Below are 23,500 nucleotides of genomic sequence, written 5' to 3'. Positions count from 1 at the left end.
AACAGCAGCATAGCTCAGTGGGCCTTACCTGGTAAAATACAAATAGCTTAGTTTAGCTTTCTTTAGGTAAAAATTGTGTTGCTCGGAAAAATGTAAGGAACCCGGAAAGAGAGGAAGACCTCACAGAGAATGGGCTTGATGACGACATCAGAAGAGATTGGTTCCACTACACTATACACTACACTAGTATATACTACACTATACACTACACTAGTATATACCACACTAAACATTACACTAATATATACTACACTATACACTACTACACTATACACTACACTACCATACACTACACTATACACTACACTATACACTACCATACACTACACTAGTATATACTACACTATACACTACACTAGTATATACTACACTATACACTACACTAGTATACACTACACTACCATACACTACAATACCATACACTATACACTACCATACACTACTATACACTACAGTATACACTACACTATACACTACTATACACTACACTATACACTACTATACACTACACTAGTATATACTACACTACACTATACACTACACTATGCACTACACTACGATACACTACACTCTTATATACTACACTATACACTACACTATTATACACTACACTACCTTATACTACACTACTATACACTACACTAGTATATATTACACTATACACTACACTAGTATATACTGCACTATACCCTACACTATACACTACACTTTACACTACACTACTATATACTACACTATACACTACCCTACTATATGCTACACTATACACTACACTACTATACACTACACTATACACTACACTAGTATATACTACACTATACAATACTACACTATACACTACACTATCATACACTACACTACTATAGACTACACTATACACTACACTATTATATACTACACTATACGCAACACTAGTATATACCACACTAGTATATACTACATATACACTACCCTCTACACTACACTATACACTACACACTACACTAGTATACACTACACTACACTACCATACACTACACTATACACTACACTAGTATACACTACACTACTAAACACTACACTATACACTACTATATACTACACTATACACTACAATATACACTACACTAGTATATACTACACTATACACTACACTACTATACACTACACTACTACAGTGAGGGAAAAAAAGTATTTGATCCCCTGCTGATTTTGTACGTTTGCCCACTGACAAATAAATGATCAGTCTATAATTTTAATGGTAGGTTTATTTGAACAGTGAGAGACAGAATAACAACAAAAAAATCCAGAAAAACGCATGTCAAAAATGTTATAAATTGATTTGCATTTTAATGAGGGAAATAAGTATTTGACCCCTCTGCAAAACATGACTTAGTACTTGGTGTCAAAACCCTTGTTGGCAATCACAGAGGTCAGACGTTTCTTGTAGTTGGCCACCAGGTTTGCACACATCTCAGGAGGGATTTTGTCCCACTCTTTGCAGATCTTCTCCAAGTCATTAAGGTTTCGAGGCTGACGTTTGGCAACTCAAACTTTAAGCTCCCTCCACAGATTTTCTATGGGATTAAGGTCTGGAGACTGGCTAGGCCACTCCAGGACCTTAATGTGCTTCTTCTTGAGCCACTCCTTTGTTGCCTTGGCCGTGTGTTTTGGGTCATTGTCATGCTGGAATACCCATCCACAACCCATTTTCAATGCCCTGGCTGAGGGAAGGAGGTTCTCACCCAAGATTTGACGGTACATGGCCCCGTCCATCGTCCCTTTGATGCGGTGAAGTTGTCCTGTCCCCTTAGCAGAAAAACACCCCCAAAGCATAATGTTTCCACCTCCATGTTTGACAGTGGGGATGGTGTTCTTGGGGTCATAGGCAGTATTCCTCCTCCAAACACGGCGAGTTGAGTTGATGCCAAAGAGCTCCATTTTGGTCTCATATGACCACAACACTTTCACCCAGTTGTCCTCTGAATCATTCAGATGTTCATTGGCAAACTTCAGACGGGCATGTATATGTGCTTTCTTGAGCAGGGGGACCTTGCGGGCGCTGCAGGATTTCAGTCCTTCACGGTATAGTGTTACCAATTGTTTTCTTGGTGACTATGGTCCCAGCTGCCTTGAGATCATTGACAAGATCCTTCCATGTAGTTCTGGGCTGATTCCTCACCGTTCTCATGATCATTGCAACTCCACGAGGTGAGATCTTGCATAGAGCCCCAGGCCGAGGGAGATTGACAGTTCTTTTGTGTTTCTTCCATTTGCGAATAATCGCACCAACTGTTGTCACCTTCTCACCAAGCTGCTTGGCAATGGTCTTGTAGCCCATTCCAGCCTTGTGTAGGTCTACAATCTTGTCTCTGACATCCTTGGAGAGCTCTTTGGTCTTGGCCATGGTGGAGAGTTTGGAATCTGATTGATTGATTGCTTCTGTGGACAGGTGTCTTTTATACAGGTAACAAGCTGAGATTAGGAGCACCCCCTTTAAGAGTGCTCCTAATCTCAGCTCGTTACCTGTATAAAAGACACCTGGGAGCCAGAAATCTTTTTGATTGAGAGGGGGTCAAATACTTATTTCTCTCATCAAAATGCAAATAAATTTATAACATTTTTGACATGCGTTTTCTGGATTTTGTTGTTGTTATTCTGTCTCTCACTGTTCAAATAAACCTACCATTAAAATTATTGACTGATCATTGCTTTGTCAGTGGGCATACGTACAAAATCAGCAGGGGATCAAATACTTTTTTCCCTCACTGTATACACTACACTAGTATATACTACACTACACTAGTATATACTACACTATACATTACACTAGTATATACTACACTATTATATACACTCTTATATACTACACTATACACTACACTATTATATACTACACTATACACTACACTCTTATATACTATACTACACTATACACTACACTATACACCATACTATTATACACTACACTATACACTGCACTCATATACTACACTATACACTACACTATACTACACTATATACTACACTATATACTACACTATACACTACACTATACACTACACTATACACCACTATACACTACTATACGCTACACTACTATACACTACACTCTTATACACTACACTATCCACTACACTATACACACCATGTGCCCGTGAATCGTGATGTACGTTACCAAACTTAGCCACCGGAGGTGCAGGTAGGACAACGAGCGGGCGCACCCACGCATGCACACGTACGCGCACACGCATGTACACGTACACGCACACGCATGCGCACGTACACGCATGCGCACGTACGTGCAACACGCATGCGCACGTACGCACACACGCGACGACGACGACGATGATGATGATGATGAAACAGTTTGTCTCTGGGGGTGCGCGCGTGCCTTGAGGATGCGGTCCCCCGGCAGGAGGCGCGCGTCGCGGCTCGCGAGGCCGGGCCTCAGCACCTCCTGGATGACGATGCTGTCGAGCGGCGTGTCGCTGCCGCCCACCACCATCACGCCCAGCTCCTCGTAGGGGTCGGCACGCCGAAGCTCCAGGGTCGACACGGCGCCCTCGCGCACCGGCGAGCCCGGGGACAGCTCTGCCCCGCGGCCGGCGGGGAGCACGCAACGCGTCAACACGGCGCGGGGTGGCGGCGGGCCAAGTAGCGGCGGCAGCGGTCACAGTGGTGGTGATTGCAGTGGTGGCTGTGGTGAGGGCGGCGACGGCGTCGGCAGTAATTGGCGGCGGTCGTGGCCAGGGCCGGATTCAGATTGTGTATGCCCCTGGGGTGCAGGTGCTGTGAGGCCCCCAGTAATATTTTCCCAAAGGAAAACAAAGTTAAAGAAAAAAAAGGAATATTTTTGCAAGGCTAACAACAAGTAGAGTTCAGCATTTCTGGAGGTCCTCCAGCTGGCGGTGGCTCCTGGGCTGCGGCCCCTAAAGCCCCGTGCCTTGATCCGGCCCTGGTGGTGCCGGTGGTGGCAGTGGAGTTGGTGGCGGTGATGGCAGCGGTTGTGACGATGGTGGAGTTGGTGGCGGTGCTGGTGGAGTTGGTGGTGGGTGGTGGGTTGCGGTAGCGGGTTGCGGTGGCGTTCGTGGTGGTTGCAGTGGAGTTGGTGGTGGTTGCGGTGGAGTTGGTGGTGGTTGCGGTGGAGTTGGTGGTGGTTGCGGTGAAGTTCATGGCAGTGGTGGATTTGGTGGCAGCAGTAGTGATTGCGGTGGAGGTGGCGGTATTGGCGATGGCGTATTGGTGGCGGAATTGATGGCGGTTGTGATGGTAATGGCGGTAGTGGCGGTAGTGGCTGTAATGGCGGTATTGGCGGTGGCGGTGAGGGCGTTACCGGAGCCGGACGATTCCCCGCCGGAGGAGCTGTCGCTGCGTGAGGGGGCGGCGCTGTCTCTGCTGGAGCCTCTCGTCCGCCGGCCCGTGTCTCCATCGTCTACAGGGGCGACACGGCCCAGCACGGCACAGTCAAGCCAGCCGCACTACGCCTAGCAACACCTACAGCGTGACTACAGCCCCACCAACAGCGTGACTACAGCCCCACTAACAGCGTGACTACAGCCCCACCAACAGCGTGACTACAGCCCCGCCAACAGCGTGACTACAGCCCCACCAACAGCGTGACTACAGCCCCACCAACAGCGTGACTACAGCCCCGCCAACAGCGTGACTACAGCCCCGCCAACAGCGTGACTACAGCCCCGCCAACAGCGTGACTACAGCCCCGCCAACAGCGTGACTACAGCCCCGCCAACAGCGTGACTACAGCCCCACCAACAGCGTGACTACAGCCCCACCAACAGCGTGACTACAGCCCCACCAACAGCGTGACTACAGCCCCATCAAGAGCGTGACTACAGCCCCACCAACAGCGTGACTACAGCCCCACCAACAGCGTGACTACAGCCCCACCAACAGCGTGACTACAGCCCCACCAACAGCGTGACTACAGCCCCACCAACAGCGTGACTACAACCCCACCAACAGCGTGACTACAGCCCCACCAACAGCGTGACTACAGCCCCACCAACAGCGTGACTACAGCCCCACCAACAGCGTGACTACAGCCCCACCAACAGCGTGACTACAGCCCCACCAACAGCGTGACTACAGCCCCATCAACAGCGTGACTACAGCCCCACCAACAGCGTGACTACAGCCCCACCAACAGCGTGACTACAGCCCCACCAACAGCGTGACTACAGCCCCACCAACAGCGTGACTACAGCCCCACCAACAGCGTGACTACAGCCCCACTAACAGCGTGACTACAGCCCCACCAACAGTGTGACTACAGCCCCATCAAGAGCGTGACTACAACCCCACCAACAGCGTGAGCGAGTGAGTGAACAAGCCAGTGAGCTAGTGAGTGAGCGAGTGAACACGCGAGTGAGTGAACACACAAGCGAGCGAGTGAGCTAAGACACGAGTGAGTGAATAAGCCAGTGAGCTAGTGAGCAAGTGAGCGAGCGAACACGTGAGTGAACACGCGAGTGGGTGAACAAGCCAGTGAGCTAGTGAGCAAGTGAGTGAGCGAGTGAACACGCGAGTGGGTAAACAAGCCAGTGAGCTAGTGGGCAAGTGAGTGAGCGAGTGAACACACGAGTGGGTAAACAAGCCAGTGAGCTATTGGGCAAGTGAGTGAGCAAGTGAACACGCGAGTGAGTAAACAACTCAGTGAGATAGTGGGCAAGTGAGCGAGCGAGTGAACACGCGAGTGAGTGAACAAGCCAGTGAGCTAGTGGGCAAGTGAGTGAGCAAGTGAACACGCGAGTGAGTGAACAAGTCAGTGAGCTAGTGGGCAAGTGAGTGAGCAAGTGAACACGCAAGTGGGTGAACAAGCCAGTGAGCTAGTGGGCAAGTGAGTGAGTGAACACGCGAGTGAGTGAATAAGCCAGTGAGCTAGTGGGCAAGTGAGTGAGCAAGTGAACACGCGAGTGAACACGCGAGTGAGTGAACAAGCCAGTGAGCTAGTGGGCAAGTGAGTGAGCTAGTGGGCAAGTGAGTGAGCAAGTGAACATACGAGTGAGTGAACAAGTCAGTGAGCTAGTGGGCAAGTGAGTGAGCTAGTGGGCAAGTGAGTGAGCAAGTGAACATGCGAGTGAGTGAACAAGTCAGTGAGCTAGTGGGCAAGTGAGTGAGCTAGTGGGCAAGTGAGTGAGCAAGTGAACACGCAAGTGGGTGAACAAGCCAGTGAGCTAGTGGGCAAGTGAGTGAGTGAACACGCGAGTGAGTGAATAAGCCAGTGAGCTAGTGAGCAAGTGAGTGAGCGAGTGAACACGCGAGTGAACACGCGAGTGAGTGAACAAGCCAGTGAGCTAGTGGGCAAGTGAGCGAGCAAGTGAACACGCGAGTGAGTGAACAAGTCAGTGAGCTAGTGGGCAAGTGAGTGAGCGAGTGAGTGAACAAGACAGTGAGCTAGTGGGCAAGTGAGCGAGCGAGTGAACACGCGAGTGAGTGAACAAGACAGTGAGCTAGTGGGCAAGTGAGCGAGCGAGTGAACACGCGAGTGAGTGAACAAGACAGTAAGCTAGTGGGCAAGTGAGCGAGCGAGTGAACACGCGAGTGAGTGAACAAGCCAGTGAGCTAGTGGGCAAGTGAGTGAGCGAGTGAACACGCGAGTGAGTGAACAAGTCAGTGAGCTAGTGGGCAAGTGAGTGAGCGAGTGAACACGCGAGTGAGTGAACAAGACAGTGAGCTAGTGGGCAAGTGAGCGAGCGAGTGAACACGCGAGTGAGTGAACAAGACAGTGAGCTAGTGGGCAAGTGAGCGAGCGAGTGAACACGCGAGTGAGTGAACAAGACAGTGAGCTAGTGGGCAAGTGAGCGAGCGAGTGAACACGCGAGTGAGTGAGTGAACACGCGAGTGGGTGAACAAGCCAGTGAGCTAGTGGGCAAGTGAGCGAGCGAGTGAACACGCGAGTGAGTGAACAAGCCAGTGAGCTAGTGGGCAAGTGAGCGAGCGAGCGAGCGAGTGAGCGAGCAAGCCAGTGAGCTAGTGGGCAAGTGAGCGAGCGAGTGAGCGAGCGAGTGAACACGCGAGCAAGTGTAGGAACCGACTGTCGAGCTCCTCCTCGGAGCTGAGCTGGAATCCTGGGTTGACGAGGCCCGGCTCGTCAGAGAGCAGCGCGATGGCCTCCACAGAGCACACGCCGGCGTTGAGCAACGCAAACGCGTGCTGCGCCGAGCTGTCCGCGCCGTGGCCGCTCCCCCCGGCCGCCGCCGCCGCCGCCGCCTTGCGCCGCTTCTCCTCCGCCTCGCGGAACGCCGCTGTGCCGGGGCACCTGCGCACCGGACAACGACCGCCCCCGCGGCCCCGGTGAGCGAGCGCCGAGCACGGCCGGCACGCGGCAACGGCGGTGCCACGGCCGCCGTGAGCGGTGAATCTACTTAAAACTCGTAAACTATTTTTGGTATTTTTCACCGGCCAAGGGCCCCAACGAGCTGTACAGCACTTTTTTCAGAAGCGACCTGCCTGCCACGAGCGACAGCTCAACGAAGTGGCTTGCCGTCGCGCGGGAATTTTTAGCGGCAGACAAATACTCTGAACGCGTGATGTCGATTCTAAACGTGGAAGGAAGGGGGGAAAACCGCAGGACACGGAGAAAAATCCACGAGATCACGGGGAGAGAGAGAGAGAGAGGGGGGGAGAGAGACACGCACACTCCAAATAGACGGCAGGAGTCAGGGTCGGGATCGAAGCTGCGACTTCCTGCACACCGCGGAGCAGATCCATGATTCGGGATCGTGGTGGAACTCACGGATCGCTTTAGATTTGCCGCCTCGTGTGTCGCAGCCCGCTGACATTGTTTGCGATTCATTACTCCGGATTATCAATGTGTACGAGACACACGTGTGTGTCAGTGTGTGCGTCAGTGTGTGTGTGTGTCAGTGTGTGTGTGTGTCAGTGTGTGTGTGTCAGTGTGTGTGTAGCGGTTAGCGCGCTGCGCTATGAACCTGGCGACCCGGGTTCGATTCCTGCTCACGGCCAACACCAGTGACGATTATCTGAACCTGTCCTGAGCCTCCTCCACTCGGTCGACTCAGCCTCAATTGAGCACCTGGTGCGATGTGTAAAAACATCGCCACTAGGGAGACAAAGGCGGCCGGGCGTGGTTTTGGCCAATCAACCCTCACGTGCCGTTCCGGCCTTCAGATGTTGCTCGCTAACAGCACTTGCCCCAACAGTCTGTGAAGGCTGAACGGGGAACCTTTATCTTCCTATCCTTTTTGGGCACCTTTACCAATTAATCCCAAGACGTGACACGGGCATCGGGACAATGGCAACGACGAATCCCTTGGGGAATCTCACGGAGCAGCGTGCCCCCCCCCCCCCCCCCCCCCGTTACGATGGCAGAGAGCGGCACGAGACGCTGCTCAGAGGACTTCTTACAAAATGGAAACTCAGTGACCCTTACTTTCCATTGCCCAGTCGGGGGGGGGGGGGGGGGTCTTTGCGTGCCCATGCACTCCACTGTGAGATTGTGGCACGACCAAAAAAACGATATCCTTAACATTTCGATTTAAAGCTTTCGTGACTGCAAGGATTCATCTTCTTTGGTTCTTTCGGTAAAGTCACGTCGAAGGGAAATAATAACACCAGTGGCGATTATCTGAACCGGTCCTGGGCCTCCCCTAGGTCGACTCGGCCTCAAATGAGGGCCTGGCGTGATGTGCAAACATCGCCACTGGGGAGACAAAGGCGGCCGGGTGCTGCGCTGGTCACCCACCCCCTCGTGTGCCGTGTCGGCCTTCATAGATGAACGCGAGCAGCACTTGCCCCAACAGTCTGTTAAGGCTATACGGGGGGGGGGGGGGTATCTTTGTATTCTTTAGGTCTTTCGGTAAAGCCACGTAGATAGAAAAATAATAAAATAAATATAATAACAATATCACGACGTTTCGATCGCAACACAAGCAATCGTCATCAGGTGAAAAATATAGCGGGAGAGCTGCTAAGGCAGGGAGTTATAAAGGTTTGAGATGGGTGTAGCCCAAGGGTCAGTGGGCGGGGCTACAGATGGGTTTAGCCCAAGGGTCAGTGGGCGGGGCTAGAGATGGGTTTAGCCCAAGGGTCAGTGGGTGGGGCTAGAGATGGGTTTAGCCCAAGGGTCAGTGGGCGGGGCTAGAGATGGGTGTAGCCCAAGGGTCAGTGGGCGGGGCTAGAGATGGGTTTAGCCCAAGGGTCAGTGGGCGGGGCTAGAGATGGGTTTAGCCCAAGGGTCAGTGGGCAGGGCTAGAGATGGGTTTAGCCCAAGGGTCAGTGGGCGGGGCTAGAGATGGGTGTAGCCCAAGGGTCAGTGGGCGGGGCTAGAGATGGGTGTAGCCCAAGGGTCAGTGGGCGGGGCTAGAGATGGGTGTAGCCCAAGGGTCAGTGGGCGGGGCTAGAGATGGGTGTAGCCCAAGGGTCAGTGGGCGGGGCTAGAGATGGGTGTAGCCCAAGGGTCAGTGGGCGGGGCTAGAGATGGGTTTAGCCCAAGGGTCAGTGGGCGGGGCTAGAGATGGGTTTAGCCCAAGGGTCAGTGGGCAGGGCTAGAGATGGGTTTAGCCCAAGGGTCAGTGGGCGGGGCTAGAGATGGGTGTAGCCCAAGGGTCAGTGGGCGGGGCTAGAGATGGGTGTAGCCCAAGGGTCAGTGGGCGGGGCTAGAGATGGGTGTAGCCCAAGGGTCAGTGGGCGGGGCTAGAGATGGGTGTAGCCCAAGGGTCAGTGGGCGGGGCTAGAGATGGGTGTAGCCCAAGGGTCAGTGGGCGGGGCTAGATATGGGTGTAGCCCAAGGGTCAGTGGGCAGGGCTAGAGATGGGTGTAGCCCAAGGGTCAGTGGGCAGGGCTGGAGATGGGTGTAGCCCAAGGGTCAGTAGGCGGGGCTAGAGATGCGTCTAGCCCAAGGGTCAGTGGGCAGGGCTAGAGATGGGTGTAGCCCAAGGGTCAGTGGGCGGGGCTAGAGATGGGTGTAGCCCAAGGGTCAGTGGGCGGGGCTAGAGATGAAATTTGCATGTAAAAGTAAGATCGGAGAAATCTTGACAAACGAAGCTGTGGGGGTGGCCATTGCATTGTGAGAGATTAGCATGGAACACCACTGGCTGTGATGTTACCTCGTAAAAACAAAAACATTGTTCTATTTTTTTAATATATATAGGTGGCAGAAGCCTGGATTTAAACCCAGGATGTCAGTGGCATAACCTCAGCCCTCCGACAGCTGAACCATCCCCTGGGGCCACCTCCCAGGGTACCGATTTTTACTGCCATGAAAACAGCAATTACCTCTCACCTCGACGGCACATCGATCGATGCGAAAGCACAGCCAAAAATAATTACGGATGTATGTTGAACTTATTTTGCACCGTACGTAGCCAACCGTTGGTAACCAGAGGTGTGGGGGAAGGACAACAAACTGAACACAAAAAGCAGTTCCAACGAAATTACTTTTCAATCTAGACAATACATTTTTTTTGCATAACTCCAATGGCTTCCTAATATCGGAAGGAAGAGCGTTCCAGACGGCCGCAGAAGCGCATCTGACAGCGTCGCGCGATGCGGCGACCGTGTTTGTTCGATGGCCAGCAAAAAGCCGCCTGTGCTGCGAGGATGACCGGTCCTTGACAGGCTTACTACCATCTCTCCCTGCTCAAAACGGTGACTCCGAGCTAACGGTAGAAATTCCACATTACTGAGACGTTGGGGGGGGGGGGGGTGGCACACAGTTAATTACTTTGGTAGGCATACACACTGGAAAGGAGCAGATACAGTTCAAGTGAGAAATTTAATTTCTAATTGTGCCGTTTGCTGCTGCTGCTGCTGTCTGTGGCTCTTCGCTTGCGATTAAAATAAAAATGATCGGGCGGTGTTCTCGCTATTTCACGGTAACTCGCCGCTAAACGACGCCGCCGACGACGTTCTTTTTTGTTTTTCCCCGCTGCGGGAAAGCCTCGAGCGAAACCGCCATGCAGCCGATTACGTTCCACCAAGGGGCGAGCGGGCGCACGCAAAGGCAACGGGGGGTTTCAGGGAAATGCGTCGTTAATAAACCCCGCCACCTCGTGTGTTATATTTTTTGACGCGAAACGTTGAGTTTGCTCCTTTTCTTTCCCCGCTCGCCTTTACGACGTCGCGCCACTCCCAACATCGGAAAGGTTTGCGAGTTTTCCCGAAATCCGGCCAAGGGTTGACTCGGCTCGGGGTCCCCTCCAAGGGTCGGAGAAAATGAGCAACCACTTTTGTGGCGAGTCAGCAGCAGTTGTCCCCCGAATGAACTTTCCACCGCTCCTCATCATAGGAATGTGGAATTTGCACGAGTGGCTGCTCAGAGCCGTTAGCAGGGCACGAGTTCCACCGAAAGTGGGGGAACTGCCTTGACCTTTATCTCGAGGCACTGTTCCCCCCGTCACAGGAAGGTGGAAATCGCGTCACTGGCTCTCACAGCCACCCAAAAAGTACGTAATCACCCAACCGAAATCTACGACTTGTTTTTACTAGTCACCATCAATCTTATTGATCCGCGTGAACTCTTTACAGTGTGCAAAAAATACACCGCGCGCACACACAGGCTGCGCCGCTCCCGCATTAGGCCGCAAGGAGATTAGGCTGATATAAATATACACACACACACCGTCCTTTTTGCCCGAGCGACCTGGACGGGGCGATGTGGTCACGGCGAGACCCAACTTAGAATTCTGGTCGTGACGCCACGGAACGGCGTAATCTCCTCGGGTGACAACGACCGGGCCCGTTGCGCGACCTCCGCTATCCGCAAATCGCATTAACATTCATAACGCAAGCCGGCGGTGGCGGCGTTGGCAGCGCCGGCGGAACGCTAAGCCAAAGTGATCTTATCTCCCCACGTCCGAGCTCGGGCACGAATTAATGAATAGCCATTTACCAAGGTGGCGAGCGAGATGTGAAGTACCTCGCCCGGTACACAGGAGGTTGTGGGTTCAATCCCGACCCTGAGGCCTGCTGCTGTATATTTGGATTTTGAATGTCCCTCTCTCTATGGTCGCGTGGATTTTTTTTCTCCGGGTGTCTGCGGATTTTCCCTCCGCATTTAGAATCAAATTCACGTGTTTAAGAGTACTTGGCTGCTATAAATTTCCACTTGCTGATAAGCTATCATTTGTGGCCAGGTTGCCTCTGAAAAAGAGCTAATAAAGCAGTTCAATGGGCCTTTTCAGGTAAATTTAAAAAAACGGGTTAGTTTATAGAACGAGTGAATCAATGAATGAGTGGAGATATTGCGAGAGTATGAGTGTGTGCGCGCGCGTTGAAATTCTTTCGCGACGTACGTAGCCAACCGTGCCAAATCGAAGCGCGGCGTGTGATCCCCGATTCGTCGTAACCGGCATTTGGTAAAAAATAATCCGGCGACGATTGCGACATCCCTGACGATTTTCGGAAGACCTGCAGCCGCCTGTACGAGCAGGCAATGCAGCAAGGAGGTGGCGAGGCCGAAAAAATGTCATTTCAAGTAGGAACTGGTCAAACATTCCAAGCTCGACAGAGAGCCTTGAGAACCCGGAGGAGGCTACCCTTGATAAAATAAACTCTATTCAAACATTTTTGTTCACCGATAATTTAATTCTATTCGCGCCGTTGCAGTCACGCCACGGGAAGACGTGTTCTTTCGGAACCCTCGGAAAGCGGCGGCGCTTCGCTCCACGAGTGGGAACAGCCCGCGGGAAGTAGATGGTATAGAACTCCTTCTGAAGCCATTCAAGGGGCTTCCTTTCCACGCGAGGGGGGCGCTGCACTTCCCCGACTCGCTCTGTCGCTGAGAGCGATGTTCGTCGCACGGCGGCCAAAGGGCTGACATTTTCAACGGGGGAAAGGAACTTAGTCAAATCAACTGCAGAGCTAACATTTTATGCAATTGTAGACTTTCGTCCGGCAAACGGCAACCTGGCTGAGACCACTGACTCACTACCATCGGAGGACCAAGTTCAATCACGGATGCACAGGTGGAACCCACTTTTTAATCAAGCATCTCGGAGGTGCCAGTTTACATCTGACCTCTGACCCGCCCGGGCACCTCCCAAAGAACATTTCATCATTGTGATCACTGCCGCGCACAAATTATTGTGGGGCGGGCGTTTATCTCCATTGGCGGCCCCTAAGCCAGTCGTGGAAATTCCACGTTCATACGAGCAAGAGGGGCAGCCTCTGCGTGACTCAACAACGGCCGGCGTTGATTTACACAACGAACGTGAGTGGGGCTTTCGCGGAGATGACGATGAAGCAAAGATGTGCGCGCACGCCGGTGCCTCGGGGTGAACGCCACCGATAAGGAATGAGGATTTTCTTTTTCTTTCTCCAATCTGAATCTTAGCTTTGTTCCTCGGAGATTTCCACGGGGACATTCCAGCGAGGGGAGGCTTCCCGCGAACACAAAGAGCCGTCCCTGCGTCCGGCGTCGCGTCATGGGAGCTCCGAAGCTCACCAGAAGTTTACATCGAAAGCGCACGATAGCATCAAGGAGGCGCGCGCCCGCGTGTCTGTGCGTGTCTGTGCGTGTGTGTGCGTGTCTGTGCGTGTGTGTGCGTGTGTGCGCGCGTGCCTGCGCGCACCTGCGTGGCTGTGTGTGTCGGGAGCGGTGGCGCAGCGGTTAGCGCTACGCTGCACTACGCACCCGACGAACCGAGTTCGATTCCCGCACATGGCCAACACCAGTGAACATTTACTTGAACAAGTCCCGGGCCTCCCCTAGGTCGACTCAGCCTCAAATGAGTACCAGGTGCGGTGTGTAGTAAACATCGCCACTGGGGAGACAAAGGCGGTCGGGCGTGGTGCTGGCCACCCACACCCCCTCGTGTGCCGCGCCGGCCTTCATAGGTGCCGCTCGCCAACAGCACTTGCCCCAATCGTCTGTGAAGGCTACACGGGGGGGGGGATCTTTATCTTTGTGAGCCTGTGCGTGCGAGTGTGTGAGAAGTGGTGGCAGAGCGGTGAGCGCACTATGAACCCAACAATGCGACGTCGATTCCCTCCGATGACCAAAAGTGGCGAATATCTGAAACATTCCCGGACCTCCCTTGGGTCAGCTCAGCCTTGAACGAGTACCTGATGTGTTAACAATGACACTGAGGAAGACGAAAAAAAAAACACGTTTAATCATGTCACCGTTGCTGTTTTAAATAACGATCTTTGCATGCAGCTACAGTGAGGGAAAAAAAAAAAGTATTTGATCCCCTGCTGATTTTGTACGTTTGCCCACTGACAAAGAAATGATCAGTCTATAATTTTAATGGTAGGTTTATTTGAACAGTGAGAGACAGAATAACAAGAAAATCCGGAAAAACGCATGTCAAAAATGTTATGAATTGATTTGCATTTTAATGAGAAAAATAAGTATTTGACCCCCTCTCAATCAGAAAGATTTCTGGCTCCCACGTGTCTTTTATATAGGTAACAAGCTGAGATTAGCAGCACACTCTTAAAGGGAGTGCTCCTAATCTCAGCTTGTTACCTGTATAAAAGACACCTGTCCACAGAAGCAATCAATCGGATTCCAAACTCTCCACCATGGCCAAGACCAAAGAGCTCTCCAAGGATGTCAGGGACAAGATTGTAGACCTACACAAGGCTGGAATGGGCTACAAGACCATTGACAAGCAGCTTGGTAAGAAGGTGACAACAGTTGGTGCGATTATTCGCAAATGGAAGAAACACAAAAGAACTGTCAATCTCCCTCGGCCTGGGGCTCCATGCAAGATCTCACCTCGTGGAGTTGCAATGATCATGAGAACGGTGAGGAATCAGCCCAGAACTACATGGAAGGATCTTGTCAATGATCTCAAGGCAGCTGGGACCATAGTTATCAAGAAAACAATTGGTAACACTACACCGAGAAGGACTGAAATCCTGCAGCACCCGCAAGGACCCCTGCTCAAGAAAGCACATATACATGCCCGTCTGAAGTTTGCCAATGAACATCTGAATGATTCAGAGGACAACTGGGTGAAAGTGTTGTGGTCATATGAGACCAAATTGGAGATCTTTGGCATCAACTCAACTCGCCGTGTTTGGAGGAGGAATACTGCCTATGACCCCAAGAACACCATCCCCACCGTCAAACCATGGAGGTGGAAACATGCTTTAGGGGTGTTTTTCTGCTAAGGGGACAGGACAACTTCACCGCATCAAAAGGACGATGGACGGGGCCATGTACCGTCAAATCTTGGGTCCAGCATGACAATGACCCAAAACACACGGCCAAGGCAACAAAGGAGTGGCTCAAGAAGAAGCACATTAAGGTCCTGGAGTGGCCTAGCCAGTCTCCAGACCTTAATCCCATAGAAAATCTGTGGAGGGAGCTGAAGGTTCGAGTTGCCAAACGTCAGCCTCAAAACCTTAATGACTTGGAGAAGATCTGCAAAGAGGAGTGGGACAAAATTCCTCCTGAGATGTGTGCAAACCTGGTGGCCAACTACAAGAAACGTCTGACCTCTGTGATTGCCAACAAGGGTTTTGCCACCAAGTACTAAGTTATGTTTTGCAGAGGGGTCAAATACTTATTTCCCTCATTAAAATGAAAATCAATTTATAACATTTTTGACATGCGTTTTTCTGGATTTTTGTTGTTGTTATTCTGTCTCTCACTGTTCAAATAAACCTACCATTAAAATTATAGACTAATCATTTCTTTGTTAGTGAGCAAACGTACAAAACCAGAAGGGGATCAAATACTTTTTTCCCTCACTGTACATTTAAACGCCACGCAAATCCACATTATTTTTTATTTCAAGTGAACTAATGGGGCATCGTAGAATTCTATTGCGCAAATGTTACATTTCAAGCGGGCAACCGTTTTAATTTGTAACTGGGCAACAGAACCCTTCGTCCGGCATTTTATTGACAAATGGCTGTAGTTATGCAACTAATTATATATCGCTAAGAGTCCCAAAAGCAATGCCACATCAGTTAAACCGTTATTACATAATAATAATAATACTACGACGACGTATAAACAGGCCAGAGATGTTGTCTCTGCACTGAACGACAGGATCACGTTTATTTTGCATCGGTCCCGTCAGTCTTAATGGGCCTTCTGGAGCGATGCTTCTCGGGAGCTTTTGTTGACACCGGCAAAAAAAAAGCCGTGGACATCGATGGACGCCCTCGCGAGTGAGACGATACACCTCAAGGATCGATCGATCGATTGATCGATCCTGTAAGATATTTTCGCCATGAAAGAGACATCGAGATGATGACTAGCTCAGCTCGTATATTGGAAGTCATGGGTTCGATCCCGACCCTGACACCTGCTGTATATTTGGAGTTTGCGTGTCTCTCTCCCCCCCCCCCCCGACCCCCCGATGGTCGGGTGGATTTTTTCCCCAGATCCTCTGGTTTTTCCCTTTAGAGTATTTAGATTGTTTAGATGTTATAAAAGTCCACTTGATAAGCCACTTTGTTGAGCTATGAGTTGTGCGCAGGTCACTTCTGAAAATTAAGCAAATAGTTCAGTGGGAATTACCTGGTAATGTAAGATAGATTCATTTTCTTGGTTCTTTCGGTAAAGTCACCACGTAGAAGGGAAACAATAAAATAATACAAATATAAAACAATACAATTCTCACGACGTTTCGACTGCAACACAAGCAATCATCATCAGGTGTGAAAACCACAGCAAGAATTATTTTTTTCTTCAAATTTTCTTGCTGTGGTTTTCACACCTGATGATGATTGCTTGTGTTGCAGTCGAAATGTCGTGAGAATTTTATTGTTTTATATTTTTATTATTTTACTGTTTCCCTTCTACGTGACTTTACCGAAAGAACCAAGAATATGAATCTCTGCAGTCACGAAAGCTTTAAATCAAATTTTAGTTTCGTTTTATTTGCATTTTTTAGTGATTTGCTTATCTTTTCCTAGACTTTGCACTCATATCGTGTTGATTGTTATTGTAACGTTCTGGCCACAACTGGACATCTGTGAAAAAGAGCTTCATAGCTCATCGGATTCTTCCAGTATAAATACAAGTACAGTAAAACCTTGGATTGCGAGTAACTTGGTCTGCGAGTGTTTTGCAAGCCGAGCAAAAAATTTAAATAAATATTAATTTGAAAAACGAGCGAGGTGTTGTAATACGAGCAATACGTATATACGCTTTGTACTGCCGAGCGTCACGTGATCACAACTGATATACGAGTGCTTTGGATTACAAACACGTTTCCGGAACGAATTATGCTCGCAATCCAAGGTTTTACTGCACTGTAATTTTGGCCTTCACTTTTACACTGGCCAGACAACTCACGGAAGGGGCGCGGGAGTACGTTGTGCAAGTATACCCACACTTCACCCGACCGCACACGACCCGCGCCAATCGCCAAACTGTGCTGTGCCAATTTGCTCTGCTGGGTGGATAAGAGGGGCAGGGGGGACCGGGGAAAGATTCAGGAAACGTGCTCGTCGTCGGAATGAGCACCACGCGTCTAAGAATTATTTGGCCGCGTTACATTTGCACGTGATGAGCCACGCCGTCGAGCCATCGTTCGTGACAGGTCGCTTCTTAAAAAGGAGCTATGTAGCTAAGTGGGCTTTCGCCGGTATATATTTTTTGGGGGGGGGGGGCCCAGGTTGTTAATGTCCGACCGTGTCAGAAGGCCGCGCCAGGAACGCCGAGATCCTGGGTTCGACTCCTGGGTTCCACCAGCACCTGAAGCGAGTCGAGTTTCCACCACCGCCCCCCCCCGCATGAGCCAGCTCAGCGCTCTTAAGCCGACCGCTATGATGTGCTCCAATTAGCGTGCCGTTAGCGAGTGCAACGCGTGTAATTCACACGCAAGCACGCACGGCGACGACCACGATGAAACTAATCCATGGATTTGCTGCCACTTTCCCCGCTCCCCCCCCCACCCACGAACACATGGCCCCCGACAATCCCTCGTTATAATCATCATCATCATCATTACGCTGCAGCCCAGTGAAGGGAACTTAATTACGAGCCGTGAAATGTTTCAACCTCCACCTCGTCCCTCCGCCCCCACCCAGCGGCGATTCAAGGAATTTTCACGATTCACGATCGCGATTTCAGTCAAGATTCGATTATGGTACATGTATATTTTTTTGTCTCGTTCATATTTGTTTTTTGTGTGTGTGTTGTTTATTTGCTCCGTGTCCCGTGTGCGAGTTTGTTCACTCTGTTACACTCGATGTGACACGTGCATATGCATATATTGAACTTCTTTTGCACCGTACTTGGAGAGACAACAAACTGAACACAAAAAGCAGTTCTGAAGAATTGAGTTTTAAATCCTAGATGATTTATAAGTGCACAGCTCCAGTGGCTTCCTAATATCGGAATTAAGAGCATTCCAGACGGCCGCAGAAACGCATCTGAAAGCGCGCGATGCGGTGACCGTCTTTGTTCGATGGTTCGTCAAAAGCCGCTGCTGCTGCTGCGACGATGAGCGGAGTTCACGTGATGGTTCATGCTCCCTGACAAGAACAGCGAGGTATTGTGGTTCATTTGTGGCGAGCGCTCTGTGTGTAATGAGTGCGAAAAGCATGATCACCTCATTAGTGTGCCGTTTGCATAAATCATGAGCAAGCATAACAATTGACTTGGAAATTATCCTCGAGGTGCAGAGAGACGTTGCGGAGTGTTTGTATTATTATGACGACGATGACGATGACGACGATGATGACGCTAGTTTAACCAGGAAAGTGAGTCTCAAGACTTTTAAAGAGCATCCTGACAAGTTTTCGCAGTCGGGGGAAAGGGCGATGTGTTGTTCCTGCTGCGTGTCACGGTGGCTAGGAGATGTTATCTGCCCCGCCTGGTATACAGGAGGTCGCGAATTCGATCCCGACCTCCTGACGCCTGCATATTTGGAATTTGCATCTTCTCCCCGTGGTGGCGTGGATTTTCTCCGGGTCCTCCGGGTTTTCCCTTCACATTGAGAAATACACGCTTAGAGTATTTGGCTTCTATTTTTGTCTGTAAGCTCTAAACTTCCGCGTGATAATGCGCTTCGTTGAGCTATCATTTGTGGTTAGGTCGCTTCTGAAAAAGAGCTATGTAGCTCAGTAGGCCTTACCTGGTAAAATAAAATATATATATTAGACACTAGCTTTACTACCCGGCTTCGCCCGGGACTTGGATTCCTGTCTTGGATTAATACACGGCCAACGCGGAGGGTTGGGGGGGGGATGCGTGACGTCAGCAGGCACTGCGTGACGCTGGTAGCATGCGGGTGACATCAATGATGTGACGTCACCGCTCACTTGCCGTGCAGAACATTACATCCATTATTGCGCCCCCCCCAAAAATACAAAAGTGTATTTTTATACTTTTTGCATTGTGTACAGTCTGGAAGCTGCCCACATGCCAAATTGCAAGTTTGTTGCATGTCAGGAAGTATGCTAAACATTTCCAACAGACACACATTCACAAATTTTCCTCTATATATAGATAACTCCTCAACACGAGGTATAAATGCTCTGCTCCGTGTGGTATTGTCTTTGTGCTGTTCCCCTTTCGGTGTCCTCTGGTCTGACACTGGTGGTGAGACGAGGCCATAAAGAACAAGGCTGTCTCTGGTGTAGGACAATCAGTTTCGAAGACAATGCATCGTATTATCAGTGCATGTTTGTTTGACTGTTTTGCCACAATTGACGTGTGGTAAAGCAGGATGCCTTGCAAATCTATTTGGTGTTTGAACATCTGAGAATATGTTTTTCCCCTTTATTCTGGCAACAAAACAGCTGTGTTAAGATGTTAAAACACCAAACTGAAACGTTTTACAAGGAGTCATGTCTGCATTCACCACAATATTTGTGGTCAGAATGCAAACAAAAAACACTCTGATAATATATGTGGCATTGTCTTTGAAACTGATTGGTCCACACCAGAGACAGCTTTCTTTTGAGCCTAGTCTCAAAACGGTGTTAGACCTCCTGTTTATTTTCCAGAAAGGGTAAAACATCTACTTATTTTGTATTCAGAATAAATCAAATTGTTTAAAATATATTTTTTTAAATAGTGTGTGACCCGCACTCGAGTAATTTGCAGCCAATATTTCAGCATTGGGATGTTTGGCCCATACAGATTCGATTGTGTGTTTCTATAGCGGTGGGAGGACACCGTAGGACCCGTGCAGACCAGGGGGAGGACGTTCAATCTCCAGGCCCCGTGATGATTGTGAGGCGCGATGAGGATCAGCACCTCCAAATCGGAGGTCATGGTTCACTCCCGGGAGATGGTGGATTGTTCTTTCCAGGTGAGGGGGGAACAGCTGCCCTTACTGGAGGAGTTTAAGGACCTCGGGATCTCGTTCGCGAGTGATGGTGAGTGGGAGCGAGAGATCGGCCGGCGGATCGGTGCGACGTCTGCGGTGCTGCGAACGCTGCACCGTTCCGTGGTAGCGAAGCTAGAACTGAGTTCTCAAACAAAGCTCTCGGTTTACAAGTCGATCTACATTCCCACCCTCACCTATGGTCATGAGCTTTGGGAAATGACCGAAATGATGAGATCGCCGGTACAAGGGGCCGGAATGAGGTTTCTCAGCAGGGTTGCCGGGCTCACTCTCCATGATCGGATGAGGAGCTCGGTAATCCGGGAGAGCCTCAGAGTCGAGCAGCTGCTCCTCCGGATTGAGAGGAGCCAGTTGGTGGTTCGGCCATCTGGTAAGGATGCCCCCCGGTAGACTCCCCCTGGAACTCTATCAGGCAGCAACGTCCCACTGGGCAGAAGAGCAGTGCTCGCTCAGCAGCAGTGTCACCTGGCTTTCTGCGTCTCCCTAGTTGTGTGTTGATTCGTGTGTATGTATGTGTGTTGGTTTGTGTGTGTGTTGGTGTTGTGTGCGTTGGTTTGTGTATGTGTGTGTTGGTGTTGCGGATGTGTGTTGGTGTGGTGGATGTGTGTGTTGGTTTGTGTGTGCTGGTTTGTGTGTGTGTTGGTGTGTGTGTTGGTGTGTGTTGTTGTTCGGCCAACACAGCCTCAAATAAGTACCTGGTGCAGTGTGTAATCACTAGGGTTTAGACAAAGGTGGCTGGGCGTGGTGCTGGTCACCCACCCCCTGGTGTGCCATGCCGGCCTTCATAGGTGCTCGCTCACAGCACTTGCCCCAACAGTCTGTTAAGGATATATTGGGGATATTTGGTAAGTGTGTGTGCGTGTCAGTTGGTGAGTGTCGGTTGGTGAGTGTCGGTTGGTGGGTGTCAGTTGGTGGGTGTCAGTTGGTGAGTGTCGGTTGGTGAGTGTCGATTCATGCATATTTTTGCTTGTGGCCTTGTTACCCACTCAAAAGCAGTGGGGGGGGGGGGGGGGGGGGGGGTGTGCTCACGGTTTCTGTCCGTCTTGGGCTCGTGAGTGATAGCAGCCATGAACAAAGAAAGACAAAGATGCCCCTCCCGTATAGCCTTAACAGACTGTTGGGGCAAGTGCTGGTAGCGAGTAGCAGCACCTATGAAGGCCGGCACTGCGCACGAGCGGAACATGCATGCACGCATGCACAAACACACAACACACACACAAACAGACAAACACACACACACAAACAGACAAACACACACACAAACAGACAGCCACGGCAGCCACTCACTCGGAAGCCAAAGAGCTCGGTTCAGCAGAACGAGTGAGACTGCTGCTGCTGCTGCTGCGGGAGAGGAGCGGAGCATTAGGCGTGCACGCGGCAGTGCTGACGCGGGGATATTCACGGCTATTTTTAGGATATTATTGTTCGGGCTTAGCCGCATCTATGATGCGCAGGTTTTTTTTGTTGTTGTTCTTTGGTTTGGTCGGTGGGCAAGGATGGCCAATGTTGCTCCAGCTGGGAATGCCGTCTGCCCTATGCACGACTCTTCTCCGCGAAGACGAAAGCGTGAATACACGGGCGCGGGCTGTGCGGCGCAGTGGTTGGCTCACCGCGCTCACTGCCCGCGTGCAATTTGCACCGCACCACCCGGCTCCTCTCAAGCCCTGGACGTGGCGAACCGCGATTGGAGAGCGACATTTGAGTCGGCCATCACCGCGGAGTGAAGCGGCCTCACTCGATGGTCCCCTATTAATGACCCTGAAGGGCTGACGACGATGCCGATGATGATGGCACTGACGTTTCTCTATCTCTCTCTACTCAGCCGATCTGCACACACCGGCTGTATAAGAGTGTCGCTGCATGTACGTGATGCATCGCCGATGTGCATATTGTGTACTGCGTTGCTGCACGTGTGTGTATATATTACGCATATTTGCTAACAATGAAGACAGGTGCGGCCCGTAGGGGAATTCACACAAAGACCTTCTGTGGTTTTCTTACGTAAGGAAGTGGTAATTTGCAGTGACGTGTTTTAGTCAGTATCCAGCACAAGACAAAGATCCCCCGTACAGCCTGAACAGAGTGTTGGGGCAAGTGCTGTTAGCGAGCACCTATTAAGGCTGACACGGCACACGAGGGGGTGGGTGGCCAGCACCACAACCCAAACCAACCACCTTTGTCTCCCTAGTGGCGATGGTTACACGTCGCACCAGTTACTCATTTGAGGCTGAGTCGACCTAGGGGTGGTCCAGGACCCGGTTCAGACAATCGTTACTGGTGTTGGCCGCCGGGTTCGTGGCTAACCGCTACACCACCGCTTCCCCACGCACACGCATGCACACACATACGCACACACACGAGCCCACACGCATGTACACCCTCCACCGTGCGTGCCTCCTACCCTACAGGGCGGCAATGCCCATGTCCATGTGCACTACGAGTGGCTGGAAGAGAAACGGGAATCCCACCCTTACAATACGATGGGTTCAAATCCCAACCCAGGGCAACTGGTTCACCATCACCATCCTCATCAATCACCATCCTCATCAATCAGCATCCTCATCAATGCTGCGATTGTCACCAAGAGCTTCGTCGTATTTTTTCAAATTGCCGTCGTCACCATCAACAGTATTGCTGATATTATCACAAACATGACGATTATAATCATCATTATCATCATCACCATCGGTCACCATCATCAGTTATTATCGTCATCGTTCTCATTAAATGCTTCATGATTATCATTGCCATCATCATTATCATCAGTGTCATCATCACCACCATCATATGATCGTCGTCGTCACATCATCAACCTGCTGAGCTTATTGAAATGTGCGCCACCTGCCAAGGCTGGCCCACTCGGTGCATTCAGCACAAACTGGAGCTTGCCATACACATGCGTAATGTTCAACGCAGATTAACCAAAAATGCCAGCAACAGCAAATGAGCAGTGGAAAAACCCTCATTCCAAGCGCCAGCACACTCCCACACATGTTTAACAGCGTAATCAATCAATGGGCTGTAAACTGTAATCAATCCATCAATCACTGTGCACCTATCGCATTCATTACCCTTCAAACGGCCGAAGAACCACATGGAACAGGGATAATGCATGTGCCCACCGAGTGGAGACAAAGATCCCCCATGTGGCTTTTAGCAGACGCGGGGCAAGTGCTGTTAAGTGACCCAACGCGGTGCAGCGTTGACACTAACACAACTTGACTTTTTGCCCCCGAGGGCCATTTCTGTGGGACAGCAGAGCGCGCGTGCCG

General features: G+C 50.6%; 1 protein-coding gene across 2 annotated transcripts in view; it reads right to left on the bottom strand.

Moving 5' to 3' along the window:
- LOC116942837 (ligand of Numb protein X 2-like) overlaps positions 1-23,500 on the bottom strand; it is a 77,815-nt gene that overhangs the window by 15,300 nt on the left and 39,015 nt on the right. For both annotated transcript variants that reach the window (XM_032955189.2, XM_032955190.2), the window contains 3 exons: positions 7,038-7,261; positions 4,316-4,414; positions 3,374-3,573 (listed from right to left, as the gene is read on the bottom strand). In XM_032955189.2, coding sequence (XP_032811080.1) covers positions 3,374-3,573; positions 4,316-4,414; positions 7,038-7,261 — 523 coding nt within the window. The remainder of the gene's footprint in view (positions 1-3,373; positions 3,574-4,315; positions 4,415-7,037; positions 7,262-23,500) is intronic.

Source organism: Petromyzon marinus, chromosome 16 (assembly GCF_048934315.1).
Source record: "Petromyzon marinus isolate PM22_M1 ecotype Great Lakes invasive population chromosome 16, UKy_Petmar_22M1.pri1.0, whole genome shotgun sequence".
NCBI lineage: Eukaryota > Metazoa > Chordata > Hyperoartia > Petromyzontiformes > Petromyzontidae > Petromyzon > Petromyzon marinus.
Note: the sequence above shows the minus strand (reverse complement) of the source record. Positions and strands in the feature narration are given on the sequence as shown.